This window comes from Naegleria gruberi (assembly GCF_000004985.1).
Source record: "Naegleria gruberi genomic scaffold NAEGRscaffold_43, whole genome shotgun sequence".
Taxonomy (NCBI): domain Eukaryota; phylum Heterolobosea; class Eutetramitea; order Acrasida; family Naegleriidae; genus Naegleria; species Naegleria gruberi.
The window spans coordinates 261,295-288,052 of NW_003163284.1; the positions used below are offsets into that span (position 1 = coordinate 261,295).

The window sequence follows — 26,758 nt, forward strand, 5'->3', positions numbered from 1 at the left end:
AAAGGCAACCCCAGAAGAAAGACAATATTTGGCCTCAAAGGTTGATGAATTGTCTAAATTCTTGAAGGAAAATCCAAATGCCTCTGCTAAACAATTGGAAGAAAAGATTAACGAATTCAACTCTCAAGTCGAACCAATTGCCAAGACATGCGAAAAGAGAGACCAATTAGAAAAGCAAGCAAACACTATCAGAGACAGATTAGTTGATCCAAATGACGATCTCAACAAGTATATGAGTGAATCTGAGAAGACTCAACTCAGAGACGCTACCAATGAAGCTCTTCGTTTCTTGGAAAAGAATCCATCTTGCTCATCCTCAGAAGTTGCTCAAGCCAAGAAGAAATTGGACGATAAGACCAAGGAATTGGTTGAAAAGGCCAAGGCTAAGGGTGGTTTGTATAAGAGAGCTGGTGGACTTCTTTCTGATGTTAACAATTATGGTGAAGGCGGTCTTGGAGGTAAATTGAACAGTGTTGAAAAGAGCGAAATTGCTGATAAATGCAATGATATCATCAATCACTTGAACAAGAATCCAAACCTCTCAACCAAGCAAATCAAGGAAAAGGAGAAGGAACTCAACAAGGTTGTTGCTCCAATTCTTGATAAGATCAGAGAAAGAGACAATCTCCGTGAAATTATTAATGGTATTCGTGATCAAATCTTCAATATTGATGATAAACTTGAAGATGACAAGTCAGATGCTTCCTCTGATTCTGACAGTGATCGTGAAGATTTGGAAGATTTATTGGATGGACCAATCAAGAAGTCTAAGGCTCAAAGAGATGAAAAGGGTAAGACCGACAAGTTGGGTAACTTCTTGTCCAACGAGGAAAAGAAGAAGATTGACGAAACTACCAAACAAGCATTGCAAGCTATTGATTCTGATCCAAATCTTTCAGTCTCTGACTTGAAGGAACAAGCAAGAAACCTCAAGCAAGACACTGAAAATATCTTGAAGGCTGCCAAGACCAGATCTGATCTCAACGACTATTTGAATAACATTCGTGAACAAGTCAAGGATGAAGATGGTATGATTGCTAATCACTTGAGTGAAAAGGATAAGAAGTTGATTGATGAAACTATTAATGAAGCACTCAACTGGTTGAATAAGGAAGGTGCTAATGCTACACCAGAAGCCGTTGAAAAGAAGAAGAAACAAGTTATGGACAAGATTGATCCAGTCATTCGTAATGCCAAGCAAAGAGGTGAATTGGAATCAATTGCTAACAAGGTTAAGCAACGTTTAGAAGATGATGTTGATTTGACATCAGCTCTCAGTGAAAAGGACAAGAAGGCATTACATGATGAAGTTCAAGAAATTCTTGATTTCTTGAAGAAGAATCCTAATGCTACTCCTGAACAAATTCAACAAAAGAAGAAGCAATTCGAGGAAAGAGTTCTTCCAATTCTTGAAAAGGCTGAAGCCAGAAACAAGTTGAAGGATTTGACCAATGAACTCCGTACCAGACTCTATGATGAAGATGATCTTGGAAACAAGCTCAGTGAAGCTGATAAGAAGAAGGTTGAAAAGTTGATTGATGAAGCTGTTGACTTTTTGGAAACTAATCCAGATGCTTCAAAGGAAAAGATTGATCAAAAGAGACATGCTTTGGAATCCAATGTCATGCCAATTATCAAGAAGGCTGAAAAGGCCAAGAAGGCTGCTGACTATGCATCTGCAATTAGAGACAATTTGGAAAATGATTCTCTCCTTAAGGATGCTCTCACTCAAGAAGAAAAGAAATTGATTGATACTCACACCAAGGATTTGCTTGACTGGATTGAAAAGAATGCAGCCACTGCTACTTCTAATGAAATTAGTGATAAGGAAAGACAATGTAAGGAAAAGGTTGATCCAATCCTCAATAAGGCCAAGGCAAGAAATGCTCTCAAGGAAGATATTGAAAAGTTGTATGAAAAGTTGAATGATGAAAACAAGCACAAGTTCTCTGAAAAGGAAAAGAAGGCCATTCTCGATGAAATCAATAAGGCCAATGACTACCTTGATACAGTTGCCAAGAATCCAAATACCACTTCTGATGATATTGAAAAGAAGAGAAACGAATTGAAGATTGCCACTCAACCATTGGTTCAAAAGGCCAAACAAAGAAAGGAATTGCAAGAATATGCTGCAGGTGTTCGTGATAAACTCCAAAATGATAGCAAGCTCACCTCTCGTATGACTCCAGAAGAAAAGAAGACCCTTGATAATGCTGCTAAGGAAGCTCTTGACTGGGTCAACAAACATGGTGATGATGCCTCATTGAATGATTTGAAGGAAAAGTTGCGTCAAACTAAAGCTAAGGTTGAAGCTACTATGCAACGTGCTGAGAAACATCAAAAGTTGGAAGATATGGCCAACAAGATCAAGGATAAGGTTGAAGGTGATTTGAAGGACTGCATGTCTTCAGAAGAAAAGAAGACTGTTCTCCAAGAAGTTCAAAAGACTCTCGATTGGTTGAACAAGAATAAGACTGCTCCAATTGGTGAAGTTGAAGCTCAACAAAGAGCTCTCGAAAATAAGATTGCTCCAATTATGGAAAAGGCTCAAACCAAGAAGGATTTGGCTGACTTTGCTAATACTGTTAGAGACAGATTGAAGAATGATAAGGAACTTGCCAGTCTCTTGTCAGCTGAAGAAAAGAAGGCCATCAATGATGCTGTCCAAGAAACTCTTGATTGGTTGAACAAGAATCCAAATGCTTCTCTTGCTGAGTTGAAGGATAGAAAGAAGAAATTGGAAGATGTTGTTAACAATGTTCTTGGTGATAAGGAAGCTGCTGAAAACTTTAGAAATTATGCTGAAAAGGTTTTGGAAGTCTTGAAGAAGAATAAGCAAGTTCAAAAGGACTTGACTGATGAAGAAAAGCGTGCCATTCAAGACTTTGCTGAAGAAGCCAGAGATTGGTTATTAGAAAATCCAAATGCCACTGCCAGACAAATCAGAATGGAAAAGAAGAGATTGGAAGAAAAGTTGGGCAAGATTAAGAAATTCAAATTTGAAATTCCTGCCACTCACTACATTGGTAACTTCTCAGAACGTACCAGATGGGGTGATGACAGTAAGCGTACCAAAGATATCAACTCATTATTGGGTTCATACATTAAGAAGGGTGACAAGGTTGCTACTACTCCTGTCAAGCCAACAGCCACCTCTACTCCAACAAAGACTCCACAAAGAAATTTGAAACCAGTTGCCACTCCAAAGAAGCTCACCAAGGAAGAAGAAGAAGAAATGAAATTGTTCGATACCATGAAGTTCAATAAGGGTGGTTTGATTCAAGCTAAATTACAAAGTCTCATGGGAAGTGTTGGCTCTGCAAGTGCTGTCAGCGGTTCAGTTGTTGAAGAAGAAGAAGAACCAGCTGTTGTTTATCCATACTCTGAATTGAAGAATAACAAGCAAAAGAAGTATCCATCAGGTATTGACATTAACAAGAGAGAACAATACTTGAGCAATGATGAATTCCAACAAATTTTCAAGATGTCTCGTGATGAATTCAAAAACTTGCCAGAATTCAGACAAACCAAATTGAAGAGAGATGCTGAATTATTTGCCTATGCTTATGAACTTTAAATAAATTAATTGTGTTCAATTAATTCCCTTGAACAATCTTATAACAATTTTTCACACGTGTGAATAATATCAATTTTCCATAATTATAAACAAAATTTCAACTTCAACAAACAATTAATTTTCTAATTGATTGAAATTTTTAAATTCCTCAAAAAAAATGCAAAACTCTAAAATTTTAAATTCCTCTTCATCGTTAGGGAGAAAATTGTTCATCAAAAAGTTTCAACCTTTCGGAACAACTTGTTCGTATAATAATAGTAACAAATCAACATCCCTTCTTCAACAACAATATCAACAAGAACAAACATTAAATTTTTCATCATCGAAATGTACTCTCCGAAAGAAGAATTTCAGCGAGAAGAATATAACCACTATTATTAAAGTTAAATATGATCCTAGAAAGGATGCTACTCCACGTAAACATATTATTGAAGGAAAATTCCATCAAGACCACGCAGAAAAGACACAAGAATCTATTCAACAATTTAATCAAGTACTTTCTCAAGTAGATGTTGATAGAATTACAAAGGAATATTTAACTCAATTAAAAGAAAGAGAGGAATTTATAAAGAATTATCGAGAGAAAATTGTTAAAAAGCTTTCCGAAGAGGAAAATCTCTTCTTTTCAAACATGATGGATATGGAATACATGAAGAAGGCTAAAACATTTTTGAAGGATTTGGGTATTGAAGAAATTCCTATTGAACAGTTTGTTAAAGCAATGACTCATATTAGTTTTGTTCCTCCTTCTGCTGATACAATGCAAAATCCGAGTGTTCTTGGACAATGTAATGATGAATATCAACCTATGGGAGGTCAATTATTTACAACATTGTGTAACAAGTTTATGTACATGTTTTTGAGATATAGAGAATTTAAGAATAATAGTTCTGAAAAGAATTTGAGATGGTTTTTAGAAGATGCTCTCAATATTGAAAAGAGAGGATCTGAATTTGAAATTCAATTTAATTATTTTAATAGATTGAGAAATGATGTGTTGCACCATGTTTCTAAGGAGATTGGTCTCACAGATTTTGTTTTGTTTGATACCAATCGATTGACAATTGAAGCACCTCCTTTGAGTAATATTGAAGTGGACGAACCTTTGGATCCAGAAGCTAAGCAATATATTAAACCTAAGGAAGCTGTTCCAGTAGGATATCAATTGGAAGTTATGTCTAATGCAAGTGCTGTTAGATCTTTACTCTATCTCATTGAACATCACTATAATTTTGATAAGGTTTCAACAGTGTTTGAACAATTCATGATACCCAAACTTGCAGAATACATACAGAAGGAAACAACAGTTCTCAGAGAAGATGTTCACTATCCTCAATTATTGCAAACTTATTTGGATAAGCATACTGAAATGAAGGACAAATTCTACCTCGAATATAGATTCATCACCCAATTTATTGATGAAGATAACAAGAAGAGAGTGCAAGTAGGTCTATTTGTAAATGATCAACAGTGGGGAAGTGAATTGGCTCCAAACTTTACAGAGGCTAAATTTATTTTGGCAAAGAAGTATTATGATTTGTTCACAACCAATCCAGTAATGTTGAGAAAACTGGTGGAACAACTTGCCAATGTCAACTATATCTATTCTCTTGAAAAATTGACAGGAGCAAGAGATCAAAAAAAGAAATAAATTATTTCATAAATAGGTGCTTAGTGGTTTTAAATCGTATACTGTTACAAAAGCTTGGTGAGCTTATCGAATCTTGGAGGATCATTTGGATCTGTACGTTTTTGAATTTCTTTCTGAATAACTACTAAATCTGAAGATGCTCTATTTTTGACAATTTCGTTTCTGAATATTTCTGGAGAACGATTATTGATTTGTTCGAATGCCTCACAAATTTTGTCAATGAGCATATCATAAACTCGTTTGGAATACTTTTTCTGTTCAAATTGATCAGAACTAAGGAAGGTGCTCGAACCCAATGTTCTATAAACACTATTGGCTTGCTTGCACATGGTAATGAATGGTGTTGGATTCTTATCATTTACATTAGTCCAATTATAATTTGGAATTTCAGATAGTTGGTATTTGAGAGCATCACCCAGAATTGAGACAATCTTTTCGAAAATAGCAATTCTGTGCTCTAGTAAATCAGTTATAAAATCTCCAAATTTGACAAGTTGCTTCTTCTGACCCTCTTGAAGTGCTGTTTCAATCTTGGATTGAATGTAAGGCATCAAGAGAATCAAATAATGCAAACAATCAGAGGCCAGGATTAAATGTTTTGGTGTTATACTTGTGATGGCACTATTGACCTCTCTTGCCTTGGCCATGAGTACCAATTCTTTGAGTTCTGAATTGTAAACTTGCAATAATTGCAAAATTCTTCCATGAAGATCAATTGCACTAATAAATGAAAAATCGTTTGATAATAGCTGAGAATATTGATAGATAAACTTGAGTAGGCAGAGAGCACTGGTAGATAATTTGAATTTGATACCATTGGCTAAAATATAAGATGATTTGTCTTCTTCTGCAGTCTTGGCATTCTTCTGGGAGGTAGTAGAGGCAGGAACAGTTGTTGGAGGAGGTAAAGACATGGCTTGAGCTTCACCAGTCAATAGGAATGCACACTTTTGATACTTTTCAGGAATGGATGGCACGGCTTCCCAAGTATCTCTGGCAAGTCTCTTCTTTAATCTTTGGACATAAGTGGTGTGGAAATCATCCAAAAATACCTGTCCATGATGTTGTAATTTTCCTTTCAGTATGGTACATTTCTTATAAACCATACTGTCTGATTTGGTGATGAATTTACTACCTGTAGCCATGTATGTGGAAAATAGAGTTGGTGAAAATTTGGAAATGACCTTATCAATACCAGAGCAAAAGTTTGAAAGTTGTTGTTGAGTACTCTCGTGCATGAAGGATTGAATTTTGGCAACTTCACGGCCTAGGTTTTTCAGTTTTACAGTATTAATGATAATCTTGTCGGTACTGGAATCGGCTTTCTCATTTTCTTCTTTGCAAAATTGATCCACAGCAAAGCAAAAATCTGTAAATCTCTGGAGTTTAATTAGGGCTAATGAAACAATGGAATCAAACTGAATTTAAATGTGTCATCAAGGCAAATGTTACAAAATTACTTACACTCTTACACCATGAATCTGCCAAATCTTTGGTCACTTCGGTGGAGGGTGTGAAAACTGGTGGCTTGATCGATTTCATCAGCTCTTCAGTCTCTGAAGGTACTAGCTTTTTGGCATGAGCCATTACAGGTACTGCAAGATTTCTGTATAGAGTGGCTTTCAATAATGAAGCGAGTTTAGTGTTCCAATCTGAAGAAGTCGTATCCTTTTGAAGTATTTCAGCTATTAATTCCGAAATTTCTTGTTTGATTGTCATGTCGATTACACCTAATTCAACTTCAATTTCTTTTGGTATGTGCTTTAGGCAGTTAACATTGCTCAGTTCACTGTGTTCCTGAAGAGTAGATTCAATAGTATTGATAATTTCAAGGGCTGATAAGACGTCCCCTCTATTTGCAACCATAACCTTGACAGCAGTCAGACTTTGTTGAATAGAATCAATCAAGACAATATACTCCAATGTCTTGGTTAGATTTTGCTTTTTTCTTACAAGATTACCAACTTCCAAAGGTTTCAAAACAGCATTCTCCTCATATTTCTTAATTTTAGATCTTAAAGATCCAACTAGAGGTATAGAGCTGATCAGTGTTTCATACAGATCATTGTATTGCATCATGGAATCGAAAATTTCACTGGATCTCTTATTGACCTGAGTTTGAACTTGGTTTTCAACCTGATCCAGATAATAACTCAATTTCTCCTGCAAGAGTAGTGATGCAGATTCATTCTCCGAGCTAAAAACCTTATTGAAATAAGTTGGTGTTGAAAGTTCAAAATTTTCATCAAAAAAGTAGGCAGGTACGCCCTCTCTCCTTGACATGTAATCCACAATGTTAAGATTACTTGTTAAACTCTTTTCCGATTTGTGTGGCACCAACTTTGTCATTTCTCGATTAAATGTTTCTATTAATTGAATATATTCTTTAAAACTATCAATATTAATAGAATCTCCGAATGTTGGTGAAATTGTTGATGGTGATGTTGTTACATTTCTATTATTTACATTCTTTACTTTCGGGTTTTTCACAAAACACGATTCTACATTTACATCTTCAAATTTTCTAGCATCAACATTTGCAATTGCTTTAAAATCCTCATCCGTCAAATCATGAATTTCCATTAATTGTTTTTCCAATAATTCAGCCGATGTTAATGAAGTAGCACTATTCAATGAAGAACTACTACTTGATCCAAACCATGATGAAAACAGTGTTGATAAACTTGGTGATGAATTATTCAAAGCCTTCGGATCATTCAAAACCGATGAAAAATCCATGTTATTATATGAAGTAAATGATGAGTAATACTTGTTAATACGATCTCTCGGTGCTATATTTTGAAACTCTTCTTCCATCCTCGTTAAACGTTCTCTTGCTGATGGCGTTGATATAAAACTGGGCAAACTCTCATCTTCTGTATTGTTGTTGCTTCCTGCTGTTGTTGTTTTGTTAGTCTTCACTGTTTGGACGCTGAGAATTTCTATTGAAAAATCATCATCATCCGATTCTATTTTTCGTTTATTTTCCATGTTATTATTATTATTAGTATTGTTGTTGTTAATTTATTATATGATGAATTGATGTTAGTGAAGAGAGTTTTTGTTGTTGAATATTTTTGATATTTTTTTTTAATGATGAAAAATTATTGTAATCAAATTAACAATTTTTAATATTATTTAATTTGTTACAATTTTATTTAAATATTTTTATAGAGTGATTGTTTTCATCGGCAACCAAGAGTTGACCATTCTGATCGTCTATTGTTAAGCCGAATGGACAATACAATGGTCCGAATGAACCGTACGATCTAACAAGTTTGAGTCTTTCGTCTTTCTGTGGGCCGACTAATCCTGAACTATTCCATTCGAAGGCTAAAATTCGATTTTTGAGTGGACTTGAAACTATAATCTTTTCAGGTCTCAGAGTATTCTCCCTACTCTTATCAATGCAGATTCCTAGTGGACAGATTCCAAACAGATCTGAAGAATTTACCGAATCTTGATCATCATTTAGAAATCCTTCTGGGATGAAGGAGCAAACGAGTTCTAATTGAGAAGGATTTGAGGATGATTCTCTTAGAATCTTAATGGAGCCGTTCCAATATTCTGAAATGATTAGTTCACCAGCAAGAGAAAAGTCAATCATCCAAGGCTCATGCAAATGACTCGTTTCGAATAAAGGTTGTGATGAGATAATTCCAGGAGGAGATTTTAAAGGAAATGAAAAGGAAGAAATGGAACGAATGAAACTACCATCTAAGGAACTTAATATGACAATTCTATTATGTCCACTATCACAGACGTACACTTGTTTGTTTCTTACTGAGATTCCAATAGGATAATAAAACTCAAGTGCTGAATCGACTAAAGAATTGGCTGCATCTTCTTGTGAAGGTTGTTGAATGGCAGTTTCCACATCAGAAGCAAGATCTATTTCGTCCAAATTCAATTCTTGTCTCACTTGACGAAAGTTCTTTGCCTTCTCTCCTCTTTCCCATAGTTTCGTATATTTTACATCATCTAACATGAGCCAAATTCTCAATTTGCACACTTTTGTAAAACTCAAAGTGATGAACAAGTTGTCAAAATCGTCTTCATCCACAGCTAGGCATTGTGGACTTTCGTCCAACTCTATCGAATAGAGAAACATTTTTGTAAATAAATTGAAAAGTGCAATTTTTCGATTTCCAAAATCACTCACAAACACAATTCCCATCTGATATGAAATTTTCACATCTTTCGGATAAGAAAATCTATAAGAATCCGAATCTTCTTGACCTAAAGAATGAATTTGTTCGAAATTTGCAGAAAATGAAATTCTATTTCGTTGATTTGAAGATAATTTATCTCTAAGCATTGGTTGCAGAGGTAGAAAGTCAGAGAGATGGAGTGTTGTCATTTCTTTTAACTGTTTTTTGGTTTTTAATTTTTTTTGGTTGCCTTTTTTAGATTGTCAAAGTCAACAATTATTCGAAACCATTCGTCTACAGCTTTACAGTAGTTAAATGTTACAATAATGTTGGGTAAAAAGCAAATTGGTACAATTTCCATAATGTAAAAAGTTATTCGAAACTTCGCTGACATCAAAAACGAACCTTTCACATTGTAAACTTTAGATTTTTAACATTTCACCTGTCTGGCAGGATATTTCACAATAAAAAAATGTCTCAACCAACAGATAAGAGATTGTGCTTTCTAACAGCATCAGAAATGTTAGAAAGGTTTCGTTCACTTTCCCTCTCTCCAAAAGATGTAATTCTCGATGTTTTGAATAGAATTGAACAATTAAATGATCGTGCCAATGCTTACTGTTACGTTGAAAAGAGAGAAACTTTGATCAAATTGGCAGAAGAATCCGAAGGTAAGTTTATTCGAAAATTCTATTCGAAAGATCTAAAAAAATCAGCAAGATATCAAAAGAATATTGCACTTCCAATGGATGGTATCCCAATTTCTGTCAAGGATTTATTCATGGTCAAGGGAATGCCATCTTTCTTTGGTTCGAAAGCTTACTCCACTCAACGTCAAGAAGATTTTGACAGGAAAAATAACACAACACAAGATGAAAGAGCTCTCATTGATGTAATCGATTCTCCAAGTGTTGAACATGCTAGAAATGCTGGTTGTATCATTTTGGGTAAAGTAACTAGTCCAGAATTTGGATGGCAAGGTGTCACTCTTTCACCAATGACAGGTGTCACGCCAAATCCTTTTAATTTCAAATTGAGTGGAGGTGGAAGTTCAGGAGGAAGTAATTGTGTCATGTTGGGAATGGGGCCTTTGAGCATTGGATCAGATGGAGCTGGAAGTGCTAGAATTCCTTGTGCATTTTCAAATGTTTCGTCTATTAAGGTGAGTTTCTAATATTGTCAAGAGTTTAAAATTTTATGGATTTTATTGGAAAGGCAACTGTTTCTGTAGTGCCACACTATCCAGCTTCTCCATTAGGAACTTTGGCTAACGTGTGTCCTATGGCTACAACCATTCGAGATGCCGCACTATTTTTGGATATCATAGGACAACCACATCCTTCAGATCCGTTATCGATTCATCCTTCCAGATTTGAAAATGCAAACGATTATCATGATTTCAAAGATTCTTCCCATGAAAAGAGAAAATTCTCCACTCAACTCGATACTGGAATTAAGGGTTTGAGAATTGGTTTGAATTTCTCCCTCTCAACCTATTGTGATCCTAAAATTGAGGAATCTGTTAGAAAGGCAGCCAAAATATTGGAAAATCTTGGAGCTATCGTTGAGGAAGTTCCACTTCTCCCATTCCAAAAGGAGAAGCTTGATGTTTTTGGAACATTTAAGATTTTGTGGTGTACGGGATGTAAGGCAATGGTAGAGAAGAGGATTCGTCCAGAGTATCGTCACTTGGTTGATCCAAATTTGATGGATGCTGCCTCGAGAGGAGAGAAATATAGTGCCTATGATTTTATTAGCTCTGAAATGGTGAGAACGACCATGTCTTCCCTAATGAATACTCAATTCTTTAATAGATATGATCTATTGATTACACCAACACTTCCAATTACTCCTTTTGAAGCTCATTTGGAAACAATTCCAGATGAAAATATTCGAAAGCTCTTGTGTGGATTTGGTAATTCAACCAACACAATTATGAAACCATCTGATTCTCCATTCTTTGAGGAAGAATATGATCCAATGAGATGGTGGATGTTCTGTCAATATACATATCCATTCAATTTGATGAAATTACCCGCTTCAAACGTTCCATGTGATAAATATGTTGGCTTGCAAGTGATTGGACCTGAGTATGGAGAAAGTTTAGTCTTACGTGTTGCTAATGAATTTCAAAAGAGTATTGATTTGGAATTCTTGAAAGATTTATCAAAGAATACCTTCACTGATTAATAAAATGAGGCAACTAAAAACTTTTAATCCATTGTAATATTTTCATAGTCTTATTTTCTTTTATTTAACAAAGCATGGAAGGATTATCAAATGCCTCAACACAAGAATACCTACTGAGGTTTGCATTTTCCTTGACCCAATTATGAAGCATTGTAATGAAGGGAAACACACAGGTAGAACTTCTTGTAGGAGCTGCCAGAATTTGAATCATTCTAATCAAGTGCTCAATCTGTAAATGCTCAAAACCAAGATAATCAATGAGACAGTGAAAAATTGATTTTTCAGCTGGTGAGTAGGGTGTTTGTGTGATGAAGGAGAAATCATATGTAAATTCCTCATTATTCATGGAAAATATTGGCTCTTTCTGTCTTCTAAAGATACAAATTTTTGTTTCGTCCTCAAAGGCCTCAGCTAATTGAGGATATTCTTCTTGAATTTTTGGATAGGTACATTCCAGTGAAAAATCCGAATGATTCACAGAGTATTGGCTTCTCAATTCCAAGCAACAAATATTTCCATTCAATCCCTTAATGGAGATGGATGAATGATGGTGCTTGACTGCCAAGTCTTGATCAATTCTCACCGATTCTATCACTGTATGATTATAGAAATAGTCAATCTCATTAATTATTGTGGAGAGTGGTAATTTCTTCTCATGAGGCACATAGTATACACTTTGATAATTTGCAATATTTCTCGTATAGAGAGTACTGGCATATTTACATTGTTCCAAGTGATTTTTCCAATCCTCTCCTTTCTGAATATAATTCTTGTACAATTTAAAATCGTGGAATGCATTCTTTCGATGTCTCAATAAATTCACAATTGATCGTTCCATCTCCAAAGCAATATTTTTCGATCCCTCAATCTCATAATACAGCATGGCCAGATTTAACTTGTCTGATTCTGATAAATTTCTTCTCCATTCATTCTTCAAACTTGAAACCCATAATAATTCATTCACATCTCCATTGTAAAATCCAAGAAAGATATCTCGATGCAAATACAAGAATCTCCAATCTAAATCTCTCCTCTTCCAAACAACATTATTAGAAAATTCAGAAAATTGCTCCGAATGGAATTCATGCCTCTCGAATGAACCTTTAAATTCAATCCATTGTCTTTCTAATTGTGTTACAACAAAATCCTTCCAATATAATTCCTTCCATAATAATTGAGCATAATTTTGATAAGTCTGAGCATGATGATGATGATCGGAAGAATTTGAACAAGTAATTAATTCATTCCAAAATTTTGAAACTCTTCTCCATCGTTCCAATTCCTTAGCATCATCCGTAATGAAGAGAAGAATATGAATGATTACATCCTCCTTGCCAGGAGAGAAGAGTAATGCACATGGATCGGAATATTTACAAATATGTGGAAGCATTTTTTTCTAAAAAAATAAAATCTTATTTATCATATGCAAATTATTTAATAATATTTTGATTTTTTATGTATAACTGAATCATTGGATTAAAATGATCAAGATTTATGCATAATTATAATAGAAGTTTATTGAACGAAAACTTCAGTCTTTTCAAAGATGGAAACTCCAAGTTTGGCAATAGAACTGGCACATCTATTAAATGTCGTGTTAAAAAGTGTAAAAATAATATTCGAAACTTACTCTCCCTTCTTGACAACCTTTCCTTCTTTCAATCTTGAGGCAATAGTAACACCATCAATTTGAATCATTACCCACCAAATAACCCAGAATGGAAGAACACAAATACCAATGAAAACAAACATTAAAACAACAATCAAGAAGTAAAAGAAAATATTCAAGACAATATAGGTGATACCCTTTCCAGCCTGTAAAGAGAAAATAGTTTAGAATAGTTATGTACATTGTGTACTTACTTGTCCCATAACAATATGGCCAAGACCAAGGAAAAGGAAGTTCAATAAAAAGACCAAGATTGGTTCAATGTTGGTATTTGGCACTTGGTCGTCGCTGGCAATAGGTTGTTGTTGTTTCATTGTGTAGAGCTGCACTGTTGATTATGTTGTTTTGTTTTTTTGAAGTGGGGTGAAATTTGGCGATAATAAGCGTTTGGTTTCATTGTGTTTTTACATGACAGTTATCTCCAAAAGAGAACAACAAACCACAAAAGCATAAATTGTAAAGAGCAGTGAAGTTAGCTGGAAAGAATTTGGAAGGTGGATGAATTAACAGATGAACGTACGAATGGTTCATAACAAGTGGCAACTACAGTTCAACCAGCCCTTCTACAGACTATTTCATTGTATCATCTTCCTTCTTTCTTCTAATTATGCTTGTTGCCATTCGTGCAAGAGCACATGCATTCCATCGTTCCAATCAATGTTTCATCAATATTATCCGAAAATTATAATATGTAATATAATAATACTCTCCATGATATTCCTCCATCAAGTCATCATATTAAATAATATTAAAATAATAAATATAATTTTTCTTTCCGATTTAATTTCACTCATAAAATTCATGGCAATTTCCCTTATTCCACTTTCCATATATTTCCCAGAACACAAATCTTTCCAACACCAACCAATACCTGACCACCACTGAAACAATCTCAAAGATGATGAACCTATTAGTGATGATATCATCACAGTTCCATCACAAACTCGCTTCAAAAAAATAGCGCGAAAACTCAAAGCCTTTTCTCTCCATTTTTTAGGCTTGTTTTTTGTCTAAGCCTACTTGCCTGTTGTTCTCTATAGTTCTAAGCAGACAAGGAAACAAGCCTTCCTCATTGATTACAAAGCATAACTATTGACAAATATACAAACACACGGTCCAATTTAAGGTCGTTACGATATAAAAGGAATGCGCTAGAGTTCAACAAGACTAAAAAACAAACTCAAAAAAAACAAATCAATTAATTGCATTGCACTTTTTGCTCTCAAAGTTCACATATTGAGATTTAACAAGGCTTTGAAATTTATATTCCCTATATTCATCATCATCATTAATCTATTATATTGGCACATAGACGAAACGTTTCGGTAAGTAATTATGCAATATTATCCAACTCATTGATTGCTTCCTATATGATAAAGAAAGATGGAAACTATGCAAATTGACTCAACTCCACAACACACCAAGGCTATCACACAATCTCCACATTCATCATCATCACTCGTCGACACTTGCACTCCAATCAAGAAGAGAAAGAATTATTCCAATAGAATGTCAACTTCATTATCATCTGTAGAACAAGGCTCCGCTCCATGTGACCAGCCTTCATCAGCTACTGACTCTAACATTTCCTCACTCTCATCAGGTCACAACAATGAAGTGGATCATGATGATTCATTCATGCATCAAATCTCTTCTCCTATTCCTCATTTTCAAGTTGGTTCATTGATTAGAGGAGGTCTGAGAAGAGATTTCGAGGAAGATCATCTCCTTTTGGAACAAGTTGAAGGTGCTTTAGATTCTCCAATGAAAACAACTCTTTCATCTCCAATGAATCAAAGTAACACTCCTCCAAGAAGAAAGAGAAGCTTGGATAAATTAGATGAAATTCCAGAATGGAGAAAGAAGGAAGAAGCAAACACCAACAGTGAATTCTCAGCCTTTTCAAGTGGAAGTTCAACAGCCACTCCAAAGAAGACAAGATCTAGGAATGGATCCTTTACCACTCCTCAACATGGTCGTAGCTCTTGGTTCAGAAATGTCACACCAAACAAGCCTAGTCCTGCATCCTCTGATTGTGCTTCAACTGATTCCACTCCAACTCAAGCCTCAACTGATAGAGCTAATTCAAGTCCATTCAAATCAGATTTGAAGAATAGTAATTTTACATTTCAAAAGTTTGCCCCTCATGCTTTGCACGTTCACTGTTCCTTAATGAAAGCAAAGGCTCCAACTGTTTACATGCAAAACGAATCCAAAGTTGACACTGATGGCAGAATCAATTACACCTTCGAATGTGGTCTCTCCTGTGTCAGCAGAGAGAATACGATTATGAGTGCATCTGGTAAGCATCATAACAAGACTCACGCCAAATCCATTGCTGCAAGAAGACTCCTCTCAGACTTGTATCCAGAGTTTAAGGGTAATTTGGAGCAAATCATCAGGTTTTTGGATAAGGAACTTCAAGAAAAGAAGCTTAATTTGAGAAGAATCCTTCCAAACGATGTTGAAATGAATAAGCAACAGCAACAAATCAAGATGGCTAATGAACGTCTCTTGAAAGAAGGTTTCAATTCTATGGACACTGCTTCTGATTCTAGCTCTCAACAACTACCAACTCAAGATTCTAACAAACCAGCCAGCAATCAACCAAATCAATACAATTTCTTCCATGTTCCTTTCGAGGAAGCTATTAAGGTTTTGAATGAATTGATTCACATTAGAGGATACAATTATCCAACTTGTCAACAGAGAGAAATTGAAGAGAATGGAGGCACTGTTCAACAAGTTACAATGATTTTAGAAATGCCAAACGACAAGGGGGTTTACTACTCTGAAGGTAAGGCATATGATCTCAAGGTTGCCAAAGGAGAATGTTCATGGAAGATGCTCTGCTACTTGTTCCCTAGCTTTAATTCTAACTGGTATTTGATTAGAGATTTCGTCGAAGATTTGAGAACCAAGAGAAAGATGGAGAAACTCAAGAAGAGAGAAGAAACCTTGGTGAGAAGAAAGTTGGAATTTAGCAATCAAGAACAATCTGAAGATTCCAGACAAATGGCTGAACACTCCCAACATGAATATGGAAAGAAGGGAGAAGAAGTACTTTCCAAGCAAGTTCCTCCTCCACCTCCTATGCCTCCTCGTGATATGAATAATGGATCTCCAAGTTGGTTCTATTCCAATATGCACAATATCAGTCCACCAATGAACATGTATCATCATAATCAATTCTTGCAATATAATCCTCCAATCAATAGTCATTCAATGATGTTCTCCAATCAAATGCATCATCAACATCCTTACTGGTATCACCCATATCAAAACAATCATGGCCATTGCTATTGTAGTAGTTGTGTTGCTTCCAATTCAAATATGCCACCTCCATACTACTCACAACAACAACACTCCCTCTTTTCTCAATCATTTCCAAACGAACAATCTCAACAAGGAGAATATCGTTCCCAAAAACATTAAGCATCAAGTTGGTAAAGAAAAATAGTTAAGTCTATAGTTCATTCCAACTTGGCTTGTTTAAATTGTATATTTATAATAAACTGTGTATTTACTTGACTGAAGAGTAGGTGTTGATTTTTCCATCAAAGGAACAGCTCAATAAAGTAGTAGAATTTTTAAATTTAACATCAGAAACAACATCTGAATGATATCCAATAATTTTCTCAATGCACTTTTCAGATGTTGTCAAATCATAAAGGTACACACATCGATCTTCACTTCCACAAGCAATGTATCGCATACAAGGGCTTATAGCATTTCCAATGGAATGGATCGAATTCTTATGTTGACTATATCTTCTAATTGGATCTTGTTGCCTTGCATCCCACAGCTTTACACATCCATCAACGGAGGAAGTAAGGAAAAAGTTGATCGAATCGCTAGTGGCATTCGGAGAATTATTTAGAGAAATGGTATGAATTGGTCTTTCATGGGCATTTTCAATTGATCTTACTACTGTATCTTTGCAAACGTCATAAATCTCCAAAGTTTTACTAGAATATCCAAGTAAAATATAATTTGACAAGTAGGAATTTGGACATGTTAGGGCTGTAATCTTTTGGGCCTGTCTGCTTTCGAAAACATGACCAAGTTTGTACTTGTGATTATCTACTTGTCTGTTTAAGAATCAATTGATTAGATGAGTAAATATGATATTAAACATACTTTTTCAAATACTTTTCATCAGAGTTTGTACTCTTGTGAATATAGTACTTGTAAATATACATCTTATTAGAGCTCGAAAGGACGGTAAATCTATCTTGATGGAAGAAACTTGCATTATTTACACTCGATTTGAAAATTTGCTCTGGTCTCTTGTTTTCCTCAGAGGTTGTACTCTTAATATTTCCCAAAATACTCTTAAAATTAATAGCTGGTTCAATTCCATTCTTTCCATTTTTCCAAATTGTTGCCGTATTGTCAGAGCTTGATGTTAAAATTAATTTTGATGAGAGTGTCCAATTGATTGAATTGACAGCAACAGAATGTTTCTCAAGTGGTACTCCCTTGTTCTTGTTTGATAGAGGAAGTTTAGAAAGCATGCAGAGCCCAGAATTAGATCCTGTTACAATAGATTCCTTATTGGGGGAAATAGACATGCATAGAATTGGAGAGTTGTGAACTCGGAGCTCTGATGAAAGATTAATTGGAGGTTTTTCAAAACTCGGAGTGACAAGTTCTTTGGTCGTTGTTGTTTTCTTAATTGTAGATGAGGTAGATGATGAGGAAGAGGAGGTGGGTTTTTTCTTCAAGTGAGCAGGAACAAATGGTGCTTCTGAATAACCTGAAGATTTGATTCTTGTGGAAAAAGTTGATGGCTTGTCAACAAGTGCTTTGGTCTTTTTCTGAGGTGTTGGAGTAACCTTAACTAGTGTTCCTCTCAAATAATTGGGCAGTTCATCTGTATGAGTCATGGAAATGACGTCTCCTTCAATTTTAGTCTGCTTTGGTTTTAGGATGGAATCTGGAATTTCATTCTTCCTCTCGATGGTCATAGATTGATGGTTAATATCCATGACATAGATATATGGTTGAAAGGCACTAGCTGCCACCAAACGTGTACTACATTCCTCAATGAATTGTGCATCAAAAGAGTGAAACAAGTCCTTGCATTGGTCTGTCACGTTTGCAATATCATACATTCTCTCAATCTCAAAAGATGACAGATCAATATCAACAGCCAATGATTTGGAGCATATCATTACATAGTCATTGTCATTCTTCGAAAAGAAATTCATCTTGGATGCACAATGTGAATACTCACATAGAGTCAGCTCTTGAGAATCTTCCTCAGTATCGAATTGTTTTTGAATGAAATTATGTTGCTGTCTCCAAATTGGCTCACTACTAATGACTTCAAATGAGGGTATTGGAGATTTCTCCTCTGGCTTGATGAACTTTTTAATCTTCTTGTTGAGGTCAAATTCGTGAAGCAGTTTCACCCAAAGGCACTTTAAACTCTCATCATTTTTCGTCTCGTATATTTGAACTATTCCATTACTAAAACCAATCATGAATCTATTCACGCCATATTCCTCACAAACTGAAATAATTGGATACGGTGAGAGAACTCCTGATTTGTACAATACTTTCCTCTCATAAATATCCCATATCTTAATTACAATAGAAACTTTCAATCAGAATTATCAAATATTGAACACACAAACCTTAAAAGTTCTATCTTCGGAAACACTAATGATACAATGTTGTAAATGTCTCAAAAACAAAACCTCAGTCACGGGAGATTGATGCCCCTCCAAGCTCAGTATCACCTTTGCCAGTTCTATATGATAAATTAATATAGAATCTTCCAATCCAATATACAACAATTCATCGTTATCGCTAAACTTTACAAATGAAACATTTCCAACATTTGATCCAATCACCACTCCATCATCCTGAAATCCATCCCGATATGCAAGAACATTCCACAACTTTACACAAGAACTGGATGCTGAACATAACATTTCAGATTTTCGATTTCCAAAGCAAACACAACTAATCGGATCTTCCTTTTCATGAGGCAGTATCACAATTGGCTCCAAATCATCATCTATAACAGGTGTCAATACAAGGGCTGCCTCATCCACCTCGTCGTCATCCCCCAATTCTTGTTTGATTCTTGTATTATTTGATTTTCTGATAACATCATTGCTTCCACTACTACAACCCGATAACATGACATTCCAAATCAATACTTTTCCTGTCGATTCACCTCCAGCCACCAACATTTGAGAGGAAGTAGACCTCGAAATGGCCACACTCGTAATGTTTGTTCTCGGAGTTGATCCTTTCAGTATGCTTACTAATTGATGTTTCTTCATTTTTTTAAAGTTGTAGAATGGGTATGGAGGGAACATATAATTTCATAATACAACAATCATTTATGGGGATTGGTGATGAATTTGCTGGACTATCATGAATTATCATGTATTGAGATGATTAATACACATTGAGAGTTGACAATATCGGAATAACATGATATAATAATTATTGTTTTTTTAATAAAATTAACAAAATTTGAAATTAAATTTCTACTACTACATATACTATTATTCGATTAATCCTAAAATTTGTTGTGATAGCACTTAATCAGACTTTTGCTTTTGATTGGCCAAATCAACAATTTGGTTATTAGCATACATATAGACAACATATGGCAAAGCAGTAGGAATGAGAGACAAGATGAAGAAGACGATCCAATCACCAACGTGGGAAGCGTGCTTTCTATCATATTCAGCTTGAGTCATGACTGGAATAGCTGGCAAAACGTTACTCTTAGAGATGAGCTTCAATGACTTTTCGTCCTTTTCAGCAGCTGGAGCCAATCTGTAAGTGGCCAAAGCATGTTGAGTATTAATTTCACCAACACTCTTTGGAACAATAGTATACTTGTAAGAGACACGGTCATTTGGAGCAACCTTTTCAAAACTAGCCTTGGTTTCACCTTCAGCAAGTTCGAATTGAGCTTCTGGCCATTCATTGTCCTTAACATCAATATCATAAGCAGTTTCTTCACCAACATTGATAACAGTGATCGTGAAAGTAATATTAGTATTGACGATTGGTTCGGCTGGAGAAACACTCTTGTGGAGGAAAAGTCTTACATTGTTTTGTTGAGTTGTTGTTGTTGTGGTAGTAGATGTTTCATCGACAGGGGTGGCTGTAATGTCTTCATCTTGAGCCAAAACAGATGTTATTGTGCACAAGGCGAACAAAATGGCCAAAATAACGGCGAGAGAGAATTTCAAAGACTTGTTCATTTTTTTTTAAAAAAGACCTGCTGATGATCATGCAGTCAAGCTACAGAGCAATGCTGTGAGGTGTGAAATTGTAAACGCAGCAAGTCTTTCAGCTGAAAAAACGCACGTCATGCTCACAAGCTGGCTTGCGAACAAAAAAATCATGACAACATAATTCTTCGACTCACAATGATAATCATATAAGGATGATTGGATAGGATACCAATAATGGATTGAAAACAAGGATATCTAGGAATATACAAGTATTACAGGATAATAATATTATTATTGGACAAGTACTTCCGAAGTGATGAAAAAGAATAAAAATCAAAGATTATAATTTCATGTGTTTATCAAAATTTAAAAGCTCTTCAAAGAGGATTCCATCAAGTTTTGCAATCTATTGACCATTGATCTTGGATCATCCAATAAACCGGCACTGATGAGAGCATTATCAAAGATTTGTTCAGCAACAAGCTTGGCCAAATCTGGATTAGCTGACTTGGCATTGAAGAGTTTCATGATGAGTGGATGGCGAGGATTGATTTCAACTTGTTGTGGAGAGAGGGCAATATCTTGATTTTGCAATTTACGAATCATTCTGAGGGAGGCATTTTCTGGATTCTTAATGACAGCTGGAGTTGTTGAGAGACGCTTAGAGATCTTGGCAGATGAAACCTTATCCTTCAATGAGGTTTGGAACCATTCACACAATTCCTTAGATTGAATTTCAGAGAGTTCATTTTCACCAGATGTCTTGTCAGCTTCATCATCTTCCAATTCAGCTCTATCAATGGCCTTAGTTTCCTTACCATTGAAATAACCAATTGAACCAAAGACAAAGTCATCAGGTCCATCATAACCGAACAAGACTTCGATACCCTTCTTCTTGAAAACTTCAAAGTATGGAGAGTTTTCGGCATATTCTCTAGTTGGAGCAATGAGGTAGTAAATTGTCTTTTGTTCAGTTCCCATTCTGTTAATATATTCTTCCAATGTTGTCTTTTCACCCTTTGGTAAGGCAGATGATTCGTACATGAGCAATTTGGCAGCTTCATCCTTATACATGTAATCAGTGACAACACCTTCCTTAATGAACTTGTTGAACTTTTCATAGAAACTAATGTACTTTTCACGATCTTGCTTCATCATGTCATTGAAGAATTTGGTAATTCTCTTAACGAGGACAGATTTAATCTTTTGAATGAGTGGAGAATCTTGCAAGTGTTCTCTGGAAATGTTCAATGGTAAATCTTCAGAGTCAACAACACCCTTCAAGAATCTCAACCAATCTGGGAGAATATCTGGATGCTTGGCACGAATCAAAACTCTTCTACTGTGAACATTGACACCAGGTTCCATCTTACCCATACCCAATGATTCAGTGTGGTGATCTGGGACGTAGAACAAGGCATTCATATTCAATGGAATATCCAAGTTAAAGTGGAGAATATAGAGTGGGTTTCCACCATAGTGTGAAAGATACTTGTAGAATTCTTGATGTTCTTCAGCAGTGACAGAGTTCTTGCTCTTCAACCAGACAGCATCAAGAGTATTGACCTTGGCACCGTTCAAAATGATTGGATAAGAGACAAAGTTACTGTACTTTTGAATAATCTTTTGAACAGTATCCTTGAAAGAGAATTCCTTTTCATTCTTCTTCAAATAAATGACAATCTTTGTACCTCTGGCAACTCCTTCAGCTTCGGAAATTGTGTAATTTCCTTCACCAGTACTTTCCCAACAATATCCAGGTTGACCTTTGATAGCAGATCTAGTATAAATACGGACCTTATCAGCAACCATGAATGTACTGTAAAAACCAACACCAAATTGACCAATAATGTTGGATGTAGCTTCACCCTTATCGGAAGCTTCCTTAAGTTGTTTAACAAAGGCACGAGAACCACTGTGAGCAATAGTACCAATATTCTTGATTAATTCTTCCTTGGACATACCAATACCAGAGTCTTGAATGACGAAAATATTATTCTTATCATCACAAGAAATTTGGACAGATAATTCCTTTGAAGGATCATCAACCTTGTCTGGTGAAACTTGATTCATTCTTCTAACCTTTTCCAAAGCATCGGAAGCATTTGAAATTAATTCTCTGATGAAGACTTCCTTGTCAGTATAGAGAGCAGAAGCAACAATGTGTAAAAGTTGTTTAGTTTCAGTTTCAAAAGTCTTATTTTCCTTGGCACCAACAATGTGTTCAGTTTCTCTAATAATATTTTCTTCCTTGAGTTCATTGACTTCGGCATCCTCAAAAACATCATCATCAATAACATCCTTCTTTTCATTTCTAACAAATAGTTGTGATGAGAAATTAGCAATCAATTGTTGTTGTTGTTGATATGATGAACAAGAATTCTTTGAAAGAACGGAAGAAGAAGATGGCAATGCTGATGATGAACATCTCACAGCAGCAGAACGCTTTGAGACGAGCGAACGGACGATTTTACCAGAGTTTCTGCTCAACATTTTTTTTTCAATCAAAAACTGAAGCTATTGATTGAAGATGGAACGGAAAGTGTTGTGCTTCCGATCCAGAGCCATGTTTGCTTTCTTAATTGCTATTAAATGGAATAAGAAATTCCGATTAGTATTAATGAAAGTAGGTTGGGATTTTAAATTGATTGAGGGAGGTTGAATGATATATTTATTTGCTACTGATTGAGGAAGCACAGTTAGAAAACAATAGAGTTCTTCCTTAATATAATCAGTAACATTGAAAAGATACTATTGTTAATTCAAACAAGGAACATAAATTTCAAAGCTCAACTGAAACATCCTTTTAGTTAAATGAAGTTATTGCTAAGTGAGGTCTTCAACTTGAAATGAGATATATTGTGTGGGTTTAACATAAAGGAATGGTTTCATTATCTTCCCCATGATCTGGAGATTATTCAATAGACCTGTTAAAGAGATCAAATCTCCATAATAAGATCCAGAATCTTAAAGATGAAAATTCCGCTTCCTATCCAGATTTTCCGCACAACCACACAATCACAATCTTTGTTATCATTCTCACCTCAGCAGAAGTAACAACAAATCATCAACTGTACCTCAGCAGTAACAAGAAAAACCATTTGAAAAAAAAATTGTTTAAGGTCGTGCTCGTCATTATTGTGCATGAAGAAAGTGGCCATTGTATTGTCATGTTGGTGGCTCTTGTTCATCGCTTGGAATTGCATGCACGAGTGGCTAGTATGGAAGATAACTGTTCATGGCCAGCAACTCGTTGTACCAAGGTTTGAATGTTCGTGATGCTAATGGTCGTGTGATACGTTCATTGGGACCTGAGACTGCAGTTACTGTCTATGGTATTATGGTTAAGGATGGAGGAAGATGGGCAAAGATTGGAACCAATGAATATGTTTCTGCTGATTATTTAAAAATGTCATGTGGATGTGGTGGAGGATACAATAATCAAGATCCAACACTACCAGATAAGCTTCAATCACCCAAGCAAAAACTGGTGTACCGCCACTGGTTTCAGTCTGTGTTAACTTTTCCGCCACTTACTTCGGATACATCCCAACATCAGTCCGCCACAGGCAATAAGCAAGAATCGCTACACTAGTTTTTAATATGACATTTCAATCAAAAAATCAAATGGTTTATTACATATTGACATGTGACATTAATCCAAACAAGATTATTTCAACATTCAAAATTCAATCAATAATTGAATGAAATTTATCTCATTTGTAAATAAACAATCGTTTCCCAGTAGCAACATAACAATATCCAGTTATTTCATCAATTGTTAATCCAATAATGTCACTACCAACGACTTTCGAATTGATTTTTTTGCATTTGCTAGAAAGTTGAATGAAAGACACAGAGAAGGTTATAAGAAATGGGGTGGTAAGTATCGTATGTATTTATTCGTGAATTTTTTGTTCGATTCCATACGAATTGTTTCAATTTTGCAAAGTATGATAATATTTAGACTCCAATTTGATTGAATCAAAATTCTCGAACTTCATTGTAAAACAAATCCTATGTACTTGAAGAAAATCTCAAAAAAGAAAGTATTATTTCAGAAATTGGACATTTTGGATTTCCCATTTTGTTGATTTACCATTTAAGTAGGTTGAGTTAGACCAATTTAAACAAATCAATGTGAAACTATACCCAATCAAAAACAATCAAAACAAATTGATATAATTCAATCACGCTTTTCAAACTAACTTTCCAATCAACTTATCAACTCTCCAACTCTAACTCTATACGAAACCATGAAAAAGATACTCTTCATAGTCCTTGTATGCATCTTGGCTGCTCTCTTCTTGAATGCTGATAAGGCAGATGGTCAATTGACATACAGCTATCGTTATGCCTACAGCTACCCTTCCACCTATGGTTACTCATATCCATCTAGTTACGGATACGGCTATCCTTCAACCTATGGTTACTCATATCCATATAGTTACGGATATGGCTACCCTTCAACCTACGGATACGGCTACCCTTCAACCTACGGATACTCATATCCATCCTCCTATAGCTATCGTTACGCCTACAGCTACCCTTCCACCTATGGTTACTCATATCCTTATAGTTACGGATACGGCTACCCTTCCACCTATGGTTACTCATATCCATCTAGTTATTCTTATGGTTATCCTTACTCATATGGTGGCTATGGATATCCTTCTTCATATGCTTATTCATACAGATATTGGTAAGAAATCAATTAATTGTAAATCTATAATAAAAATGTAACACTTTGAAAGAGTTTATTGTAATTTTGATGGAAAGAACCACCCAAAACATCACCAATCAAACTAAAATCACTTGAGAAAGCTTGGCATCTGTTACGAAGGAGTCCTTTAGAAATCAAATCAGTTTTTCCATGACTCAATCGAGAATGAAGTATTTGTTGAAAACGAAACTGTTCCGAAGAGACTGAGAAGGAAAGAACACATACGTGTGAAAAACAACTGACACCAAAAGGTCAAAACACTTCATTGCAAGACAGGAACAGTTTTGATGAAACAAATTAACAATTTTTGTAAATTTAATAAAAATGTTTATTTACAACACAATTTATGGAAATAGATCAATTTCTTCTTCGTCTTCCAATTCCAAATAACAATGATTGAATATTTCATTCAGATCTTCTTCAGTCTCATTCACTGCCAAATGGAAATCTTTAAACGCCTCTCTAATTTGGTGTTCCCTCTCCTCTTCTGATAAATCATATTCTGCATGATCTGAACAACTTTCAATCTTTTGTTTTTTACTCAAATCATTTAGAGGAGTGGGTGAATCCTTTCTCTTATTGTGATCTTGAGTTTTTCTTAGTACTTTTCGATTGGGAGTTTTGGAAGGTGTTAATTGAAGCATTTTCTTTTGTAGAGTTGTGATTAGTTTTAATGTTTGAAAGGTGGGTTTCGAATCATGTTAATTGATTTCAACTGGTTTATTTTTACCAATTCCTCCTCACTATTTTTTCTCTATTAAGGCATCAATGACCAAATTAACAGAATCTTGCAAGATTTTTCTCAATTTCTTCAATTTTTCATAATCCAATGTCTTGATTTCTTCTTCTGTGAAGGTTGCTCTTTGCATGACATCCGAAACCATCTCCTCTTGTTGTTCACAATCACTTTGAATTGAGGTCAGCAATGTTTTTACCATTTCCCATCGCTTATTCATTGACAATTCCACACCCGAATCATTTTCCATCATTTTACAATTTGGTGGTGATGAGAATGATGATGTTGGTGGAACTGTTGTTGTGCCATGTTGAATGGTTGAAGTATTATCTACCAATGATTTGAATAATTGTTGCTCACCACCATCACGACTCGATTTTTCATTCAAAGTTGTGTTTTTTGCTAAATCTCCTTGATGATCAGCTTGATGTGATGTAGCCACTGCAATTTCGGAAGCAGTTTCCTTTTGTCTTTTCAAGCTCGGTTCAAGATTTTGCTCCTCTTGTTCATCATTTTCTTCTTCAATTTCATCAATTTCATCAATTTCATCATCATTTTGTTCATCAATTTGTTCCTCTTCATCCTCATCATCGTTTTGTGAGCAATCCCTGAATTCATTGTAGGATATCTTTCTCTTTTCACGTAATTGGTACGGTGATGACTTTGAAGTGGACGACATTTTTTTATTGTGTGTGAATTTGAGCTCTTGTCCATGTCATCATCGACAAGTGAGCGAGGAAAGGTTAAATAACTTAGGACAGATCTCATTGTATTCTTATGTCGTTGTAACGAAACTATTTCCTTGTTGTTTCTTCTTGCAAGAAGTTTTGTTGAAATGATTATGAAGTAC

The 26,758-nt window shown here is 35.3% G+C and overlaps 12 protein-coding genes across 12 annotated transcripts; 4 read left to right on the forward strand and 8 right to left on the reverse strand.

Annotated features, from left to right (window-relative positions):
• Positions 1-5,033: 5,033 nt before the first annotated feature.
• On the reverse strand, positions 5,034-8,219 carry NAEGRDRAFT_80786 (uncharacterized protein; the record flags this gene model as incomplete). The annotated part of the gene is made up of 2 exons (XM_002673959.1): positions 5,034-6,646; positions 6,693-8,219. The coding sequence occupies 2 exons, from the start codon at positions 8,217-8,219 to the stop codon at positions 5,273-5,275; spliced, it is 2,901 nt and encodes a 966-aa protein (XP_002674005.1). The 3' UTR covers positions 5,034-5,272.
• A 163-nt stretch (positions 8,220-8,382) lies between these two features.
• NAEGRDRAFT_70981 (uncharacterized protein) lies at positions 8,383-9,588 on the reverse strand (the record flags this gene model as incomplete). Its single annotated transcript, XM_002673960.1, has 1 exon — positions 8,383-9,588. The coding sequence occupies one exon, from the start codon at positions 9,586-9,588 to the stop codon at positions 8,383-8,385; it is 1,206 nt and encodes a 401-aa protein (XP_002674006.1).
• A 263-nt stretch (positions 9,589-9,851) lies between these two features.
• NAEGRDRAFT_70982 (uncharacterized protein) lies at positions 9,852-11,569 on the forward strand (the record flags this gene model as incomplete). Its single annotated transcript, XM_002673881.1, has 3 exons — positions 9,852-10,050; positions 10,096-10,541; positions 10,595-11,569. 3 exons carry the CDS (start codon positions 9,852-9,854, stop codon positions 11,567-11,569), a joined length of 1,620 nt encoding a protein of 539 aa, XP_002673927.1.
• A 64-nt stretch (positions 11,570-11,633) lies between these two features.
• On the reverse strand, positions 11,634-12,959 carry NAEGRDRAFT_70983 (uncharacterized protein; the record flags this gene model as incomplete). Its single annotated transcript, XM_002673961.1, has 1 exon — positions 11,634-12,959. One exon carries the CDS (start codon positions 12,957-12,959, stop codon positions 11,634-11,636), a length of 1,326 nt encoding a protein of 441 aa, XP_002674007.1.
• A 40-nt stretch (positions 12,960-12,999) lies between these two features.
• On the reverse strand, positions 13,000-13,552 carry NAEGRDRAFT_80787 (uncharacterized protein; the record flags this gene model as incomplete). Its single annotated transcript, XM_002673962.1, has 3 exons — positions 13,000-13,151; positions 13,200-13,384; positions 13,433-13,552. 3 exons carry the CDS (start codon positions 13,550-13,552, stop codon positions 13,085-13,087), a joined length of 372 nt encoding a protein of 123 aa, XP_002674008.1. The 3' UTR covers positions 13,000-13,084.
• A 1,069-nt stretch (positions 13,553-14,621) lies between these two features.
• NAEGRDRAFT_70985 (uncharacterized protein) lies at positions 14,622-16,673 on the forward strand (the record flags this gene model as incomplete). Its single annotated transcript, XM_002673882.1, has 1 exon — positions 14,622-16,673. The coding sequence occupies one exon, from the start codon at positions 14,622-14,624 to the stop codon at positions 16,671-16,673; it is 2,052 nt and encodes a 683-aa protein (XP_002673928.1).
• Positions 16,674-16,761: 88 nt separating this feature from the next.
• Positions 16,762-19,537, reverse strand: NAEGRDRAFT_51309 (uncharacterized protein; the record flags this gene model as incomplete). Its single annotated transcript, XM_002673963.1, has 3 exons — positions 16,762-17,329; positions 17,379-18,826; positions 18,881-19,537. 3 exons carry the CDS (start codon positions 19,535-19,537, stop codon positions 16,762-16,764), a joined length of 2,673 nt encoding a protein of 890 aa, XP_002674009.1.
• A 159-nt stretch (positions 19,538-19,696) lies between these two features.
• On the reverse strand, positions 19,697-20,476 carry AM23 (uncharacterized protein; the record flags this gene model as incomplete). The annotated part of the gene is made up of 1 exon (XM_002673964.1): positions 19,697-20,476. One exon carries the CDS (start codon positions 20,474-20,476, stop codon positions 19,802-19,804), a length of 675 nt encoding a protein of 224 aa, XP_002674010.1. The 3' UTR covers positions 19,697-19,801.
• Positions 20,477-20,788: 312 nt separating this feature from the next.
• On the reverse strand, positions 20,789-22,942 carry NAEGRDRAFT_58871 (TNF receptor-associated protein; the record flags this gene model as incomplete). The annotated part of the gene is made up of 1 exon (XM_002673965.1): positions 20,789-22,942. One exon carries the CDS (start codon positions 22,940-22,942, stop codon positions 20,816-20,818), a length of 2,127 nt encoding a protein of 708 aa, XP_002674011.1. The 3' UTR covers positions 20,789-20,815.
• Positions 22,943-23,687: 745 nt separating this feature from the next.
• On the forward strand, positions 23,688-24,044 carry NAEGRDRAFT_70989 (uncharacterized protein; the record flags this gene model as incomplete). Its single annotated transcript, XM_002673883.1, has 1 exon — positions 23,688-24,044. The coding sequence occupies one exon, from the start codon at positions 23,688-23,690 to the stop codon at positions 24,042-24,044; it is 357 nt and encodes a 118-aa protein (XP_002673929.1).
• A 661-nt stretch (positions 24,045-24,705) lies between these two features.
• On the forward strand, positions 24,706-25,155 carry NAEGRDRAFT_51312 (uncharacterized protein; the record flags this gene model as incomplete). The annotated part of the gene is made up of 1 exon (XM_002673884.1): positions 24,706-25,155. The coding sequence occupies one exon, from the start codon at positions 24,706-24,708 to the stop codon at positions 25,153-25,155; it is 450 nt and encodes a 149-aa protein (XP_002673930.1).
• Positions 25,156-25,915: 760 nt separating this feature from the next.
• Positions 25,916-26,587, reverse strand: NAEGRDRAFT_70991 (uncharacterized protein; the record flags this gene model as incomplete). Its single annotated transcript, XM_002673966.1, has 1 exon — positions 25,916-26,587. The coding sequence occupies one exon, from the start codon at positions 26,585-26,587 to the stop codon at positions 25,916-25,918; it is 672 nt and encodes a 223-aa protein (XP_002674012.1).
• Positions 26,588-26,758: the final 171 nt, after the last annotated feature.